Source organism: Chrysochloris asiatica, unplaced genomic scaffold (genome assembly GCF_000296735.1).
Source record: "Chrysochloris asiatica unplaced genomic scaffold, ChrAsi1.0 scaffold00067, whole genome shotgun sequence".
NCBI lineage: Eukaryota > Metazoa > Chordata > Mammalia > Afrosoricida > Chrysochloridae > Chrysochloris > Chrysochloris asiatica.
In genome coordinates, this window is record NW_006408585.1 from 2,340,527 (window position 1) to 2,347,342 (window position 6,816).

A 6,816-nucleotide genomic window follows, 5' to 3' on the forward strand; every position below is an offset into this window, starting at 1 on the left:
TTTCTGTTTTCGTAGGTGATGTTAAGAAACAAAACAACACCCTTCAAGTGAATCAGTTTTGGAAAATAGAGAGTGGCTTTCTATACCAGGGCTTTGATGTGTTTAGTAGTTCCTGTAAGAATCTGTCTCTCTTTTGTTTTGATCCACAAGACCTTTCCTATATATTTGAGCGATCAAGCAGCTCAGTCACAAAGGGTAGAGACGCTTAACCCAGAGCAAAATTCTACTATCCAGTGTGACTTTCTGAAGCCTTGGGTGCAAGTTTCAGCTCTAAAAGGCGAGCTAACTCCAACATGATTGGGTAAGTGCTTCTTCATAATTGAAACTTCATTCCATTTCAGGGGGATCCCAGAGAACTCTGTTAAGGTGGTAGATCAGAAGTTGGAGCCACAAGATGAGCTTTGGAGATGAATAACCTCACAACCCATCTTAAATGATAATGAATCAGGGAAGTACCATAATGCAATGTCTACTTTCAACATCCTGATGTGTTCTGTCTAGAGAATCAGTCTTGAATGGGTGATTCTAATGTTAAAAGAATACAGAAAATGACCAAGACCTTGAGAAAACACACTTGGTGGTAGATTAGGATTGCATTTTAAACACCTTTGATGCTTTAAATCATTTAGATTTACATGATTCACAGCTAGGTACTTATTACAGCAAGAGCCTACAGCAAAGACAAGTAGTAGGAATAGAACACATTTGTGAATGGGATTCTAAGGCAGGTGACCAGGTTTCAGACCTCTTCTGCATATTTATGTTTTGTGGTGGGTTGGCTTAGTAATAGTATATAAGGCATCAAGTTATTAATATTTATTTCTTTCCCACCATGTCACTTGAAAATATAATTTTGAGCAAAGCATATAACATGGCACCCAAATACTCTGGATCTAAATAATCATAATTTATGTGTATTTATGTGTTAATGTTACAATATGAATGACTTTTGCTGTTGTTCATTCTTTGCATTCATTTTGAAGAGACCATTGGAACAAGCTTCTCTAACACCTAAGTCCAGCAGTTGGGTCACAATAAGCCTGAGAATGCCCTTGGATGTTTGGTGTGGAATACAGATGGGAGACAATTACAAGGAAATCATGGGCACCTTTGTTGGAATCTGTGGGCATTTACAATGTCTAGGCTCAATTGTTCTGAGAAACTAAGAGCAAGGTTCTGCTGATAGCGAGGTTGTTCCATTGAGGTAGCTAGTTCTGTAAATTAACTCTCCTTCCTCTCCCTCTTTGGAGAAACAGCATGAAGCCTGCATACCTTTTTCTTGGCCCCATGGCCCTCCTCCTTCTGGCTGGTTGCAGCTGTGTCTTCAGCACCTCCAGCAGAAACCTACACACCTTTGTGGGCTGTGCTGTAAGGGAGTTTACCTTCGTGGCCAAGAAGACGGGCTGTAGAGGCTTGCGGATCACCACCGATGCATGCTGGGGCCGCTGTGAGACTTGGGAGGTGAGTGGAGAAAACAGTCCAGGGTGGATGCCTTTAGGGGCAAGCCACCTAGGTCTAACTCGTAAGTGTTTGCTTGCTCTATAAAATTAGGTAGAAAGGGGGAATCTGCCTTTCCCTGTGGATTTCAAAGTAAAACAAAAAACATTTATTTGGTATCCTTCAAAAGTTATCTGAAAGAAACACGACTTATTGCTGTCTAACAAAGTCCTGATAAGATTAAGAATCTGATTTACATGGAGTCTGTGTATTTGGGGATCATCTCTGAGAGGGCAAGATGTGCCATTATTCTATTCATTTTATAGATGACATAGAAGAATTCAAGATGTGAATGACCACAAAGTCATATAGTCAATGGACAGCCGGGACTAAATTATTGGTTTTAGCCTGTGACCAAAACTCCTCCCAGAGCTACAATCACTCTATGTATGATAAAGCCAATTACCAAGAGAGCATATTCTATCTTTTGTTGTCTTTCCTCTCCAAGCACTAGATTTGAAATTCTTTGGGAATAGAAACTGTGGGTCACCCTTATATTATTTTAGCTCTTGTCATCTTGTATGAGCAAACTGTTCAATAACTCCTCATTGCATTAAAAAGAATTGACCTCTACCTGGATTTGTGTAACTTCTAGCCTCATTGAATTTGCCCTAGAAGCTCACGAGCACTATGAAAATATGCTACCAGTAAGAAAAATATTCTTCTATTTGAGGCTAAGAGTTTCTGGGTGGTACAAATAGTTAACATACTCTGATGTTAACCAGGAGGTTGGAGGTTTGAGTCTAACCAGAAGTACCTCTGAAGAAAGGACTGGTGATTCTACTCATAAAATAATCGTCACTGAAAACCCTGTGTGGCACAGTTCTACTCTGACATATATGTGGTTGCTATGAGTTGACTCCCAGCAATGGATTTTTGGTATCCAGGGACTCAGAGAGCAACCCGCTTTTACTTAGATAAAACCATGGCCCCATGGATGGAATTGGTTTATGGTAATAAACTTCCAAATTATATAAAACTATATAAAAAACAACCTGGTGTGGTACTATAGGCTTAGCACTGGACTGTGAACTATAAGGTTGGAAACCCTAGACAGGGTCACTATAAGTTGGAACCGATTCCATGTGACTTGGCAACAACACCATTTTTTGCATCCTTCAGGGCTTGAGACCAAGGAGGTTGGTAGGTTTGTATGACCACCTTGAGGTCCAGTGCTTAACCTATAGCGCCACACCAGGACTCCTAGTCAAATGCAAATTCCGTTGCTAAGGATACTGTGGGAGTCACTTGACATCAAACTTATGCAGGAAATTTTGGTGCCCTGTCTTATTCAAGGCTTGGTCTGACTGTGTTCTCTTCACTTGCATGTAGCATCCTGGAGCTCTTTGTGGGTCAAAATGTTAGAGTTTATCTTCAAGTCAGTCCATCTTCTCTTCTTTGTATAAGCTGATGGTGGTGGTGGTGTGCCGTGGAGTCGGTTCTGACTCATAGTGACTCCACATAGGGTTTTGAGGCTGTAAATCTTTATGGGAGCAGAAAGCCTCATCTTTCTCCCATGGAACAGCTGGTAGTTTTGAACTGCTGACCTTGAGGTTCACAGCCCAACATGTAAGCACTATGCTACCAGAGCTCCTTGTATAAGTTGATCTTTAATTGAATCATGGTCATCACAGGAGATCTTTCATTGAAAGATCTTAACTTTCATTGAAAGTTAAGGTTAAAAAAAAAAAGACTTTCCTACTTTTAGCCAATTTTTATTTATGTCTTTTCGAAATTTCTTATAGAAAAAAAAAATGCGGTTTGTTTTCCAAGCAATCAAAGTTTCTAAGATATAAAGCTATTGTTTTTTGGCGACTCGGTTAGGGAGCATGTCTGAAAATCGGGATGTTCATGAAGACAAAGCGTCTGTATTAACTTTTGATGGTGCAGCTGTTGCTTAAAATAGCTTGTGCTCATGACAAGGGTTTAGGACTCCCCGATTTAGCAAACAGAAACCAAACAAATGAATGACACTCAGTTAAAATTTATATTTCAAATCACTTTTTTAGTATAAACTTGTCCCAAGCAATATTTGAGACAGACTTATATTAAAAAAAAGTGATTTGTTTTTTATCTGAAATGCAAATTACTGGGTGTCCTGTATTTTATCTGACAACTCAGTTGAGGCTTTGAGATTATGGTGGGTAGAAGGACATAAGACCAATGGAGAACGGTTAAAATGCTGACTTCAAAGTGAGCAGAAAACTGTTGTATCAATTCCTGCTCATAGTGACCCTATTGGACACAGTAGAACTTCCCCAAAGGATTTCCAAGGCTGTAAATCTTTATGGAAGCAAACTGCCTCATCTTTCTCCTGAGGAGTAGCCGGTGGGTTGAAACCGCTGAGTATTAGGTTATCACCTGAGCGCTTCAACAACTGCACCACCAGGCCTCCTTTAGCAGAAAACAACTGAAGACAAATGCAGCATTTCTGCATGGTTCTCGTCAATGAGAAGCTGCTTTTTCTGACATTCATGAAAGAACTTCATGTTGGGTCTTTCATTAAATATGTGTGTTTTTTCTCAGAACAAATGTTTTGAAAACTTGTTGCTATTTTAAATTATTATTTCCTCATTATCATAATAATTGTTCAAATAACAATAATGTTGTTGTTGTTGTTGTTAAGTGCTGTTGAGTCAGTTCTGACTCATAGTGACCCTGTATAGGGTTTCTGAGGAGTGCTGGTGAATTTGAACTGCCAATCTTGTGGTGCAAACCGACCTTGAAGTCAAGTGCTTATCCTACAATGCCACAGCAGGACTCTAAAATAACAGTGTTTATTAAATAATTACTTTGTGCTAGGCATTATGCTAAGTGTTTTGAGAAATAGCTTATTTTCACAACAATACTATGAGGTAGCTATTTTGTTTCATAGTTTGGGAAACTCAGGTTTCAAGCTGGTACTTGGATTTTCCAAGGTTTCAGCAAGTGATAAAACAGAGATTCACGTTCAATATGTCTGAAGTAGGGCAAGAGATTTTAGTGACTGACTTTTTGTTAATTTTCTGATCTCTATGTTCTGTTTATTACAATTATCTTTGAATTTAGGATTCAGAAAGGTGAAAGGAGGAGATGAAGCCTTTGATTAGCAGAACAGCTCACAGGGCATTCCAGAAATGGCCTTACTCTACTTCATTCATTCAACAAATAGTTACTGAGACGCTCCTGGGTGCCAGATATTTTGTTTCAGGCACTTGAGACACAGCAATGAGCAAAATGGACAAAAATCCCTGTCTTAATGGAATTAATTTTCTAGCAGCGACACAGGTGGGGAGAGAAATCTAACTCAAATACGTATATGAGGGGGCCTCCAAAGGTTCGTGGAAAAATGAAATGAAAAGAAAATGGAAAATTTTCACAAACTTTTGGATCCCCCATTGTATAGTATGTCAGGTCGTATTGATACGAGCTTTAGAGTTAAATAAAGCAGGGGCCAGTCTAGGAAGTTCTAAAACTTGGAGGTGGGATGTTATGATTTTGAAAGGCTGGACAGCAAAGGCACTCCAGGTAAAGATCAAGTGGGAAGACCCTGAAATGACACAATTCTGGTAGGTGTGAGGAACTACACCCAGGCCATTGCAGTGGAGCAGAGTGAGCATGATCTGCAAGGTGGGCGTGATCTGAGACAGAGCAGGAGGTGAAGGTGTATGGAAGGTCATCCAGGAACTTGAGAGTAATTGTAAGACCTTTAAGGAGGCCTTGTGGCTCCGTGTGTTAAGCACCGGACTGCTAACCTCAAGGCCAGCGGTTTAATCTCACCAGACAGATGAAGCTGTCTGCCCCTGAAAAGACTACAGTCTCAGAAACCTTTCATTGGAACCGACTCGATGGCAGTGGGTTTTTGATTAATAAGGTCTTTGAGTTTTACTCTGACTGAGGTGAGAAATCATTGGGGCTTTGAGTGGAAGAGTGACAGAATAGGATTTATGCTTTAAAAGCATCACTTAGGGCTTCCATGTTACAAATGAACTGCAGGGGGCAAGGGCGGGAGCAGGAAAACCAATGAAGAGACTTGCGTAATGATCAAGGTTATTCATTGGCTAAATGTTTCATGAGCACTTGCTCTGTGCCGTGGACTCTTTTGGACATTCAGGAGATGATTGTGAACAAAAGTAGGTTCGTGCTTTCTACTGAGTAAACAAATGAATAAAGAGTTAATTTCTGATTGGTACCAAGAAAATAAAATACGGTGGTTTGTGCTAATGGGTTTCCTGTTTTCTACCTGTGGGGACAGAAGCCCATTCTGGAACCCCCCTACATTGAAGCCCATCATCGAGTCTGTACCTACAATGAGACCAAGCAGGTGACCATCAAGCTGCCCAACTGTGCTCCTGGAGTTGACCCCTTCTACACCTACCCCGTGGCTGTCCGCTGTGACTGCGGAGCCTGCCCTACTGCCACCACCGAGTGTGAGACAATTTGAAGTTGGCGCGGTCTACAGAACACAGCTGGCAGCCTTGACCTCCCAGGTCCACCTGCACAGGCAGCACAAGCAGCGATGCCCTCTGCATTAAAAAAAACTTTAATTTTGACCTCATCCGTGGAGGAGGCTATTTGTCTTGATTTGAAACCAAGGTCAGATGTAGCCTACTTATGCTAAAGATGTAAAACAACATTTGTGCCTTTACCCAAATAATTGATCTGATTTATACATCTTCAAATTCACTTTTCTCTGCCTTGAGCCTTGGAATGTAATTTGTATCTCTCCCTAATATGCTAACGATTCAAATGCATTGAATGTAATTGGGAAATGGTGTTAGACAGCCTTTCTGGTCTCACACCCAACTTAACTAACAGTCTCCAATGGAACCCTGTTATCCAAGGGTCAGAAAGTAACAAAACAGATGCTGTAGTCCTTCTGTCCTCAAGAAATCCCAACAGCAAGCTTCCCTAGAGAAGATACCCTTTCCCGTTTTGACTGAACAATGGTCTATACAAGACATAGCCACAGTGCAAATTAACAAAGTGGATTAACGGTCGGTCAAATTAAGTTCTGTATTTGTGTAATTCTTTTTCTAAGCAAAATTTCCTAAATTCCTTTTAAGATCCCTAATAAATGGATCGTTTCTAGTGATTGAAAAAACAAAAACCTTCAGAAGAAATATGGACCGGAGCTTTAAAAACTTAAGAAAGGAAGCCCATGATTTTAGAGTGTAATGTTCTCCTAAAGCTATGTCCAATGTGTTAACTTGCAAGTATTCATCCCCACCTAACAGAATTTAAATTTAAATGGACTTTATTCTTCTCAGAAACTTTACATGTTTGTAGTGGTAAAGCTGCATTGCTGGCTTGGAGGACAAGGTCTGGGACTTTCAAGCC

The 6,816-nt window shown here is 40.4% G+C and overlaps 1 protein-coding gene across 1 annotated transcript; it reads left to right on the top strand.

Annotated features, from left to right (window-relative positions):
- Nucleotides 1-1,257: 1,257 nt before the first annotated feature.
- Nucleotides 1,258-5,920, top strand: GPHB5 (glycoprotein hormone beta 5). The gene is made up of 2 exons (XM_006864571.1): nt 1,258-1,461; nt 5,732-5,920. Exons 1-2 carry the CDS (start codon nt 1,258-1,260, stop codon nt 5,918-5,920), a joined length of 393 nt encoding a protein of 130 aa, XP_006864633.1.
- The last annotated feature ends 896 nt before the right edge of the window (nt 5,921-6,816 follow it).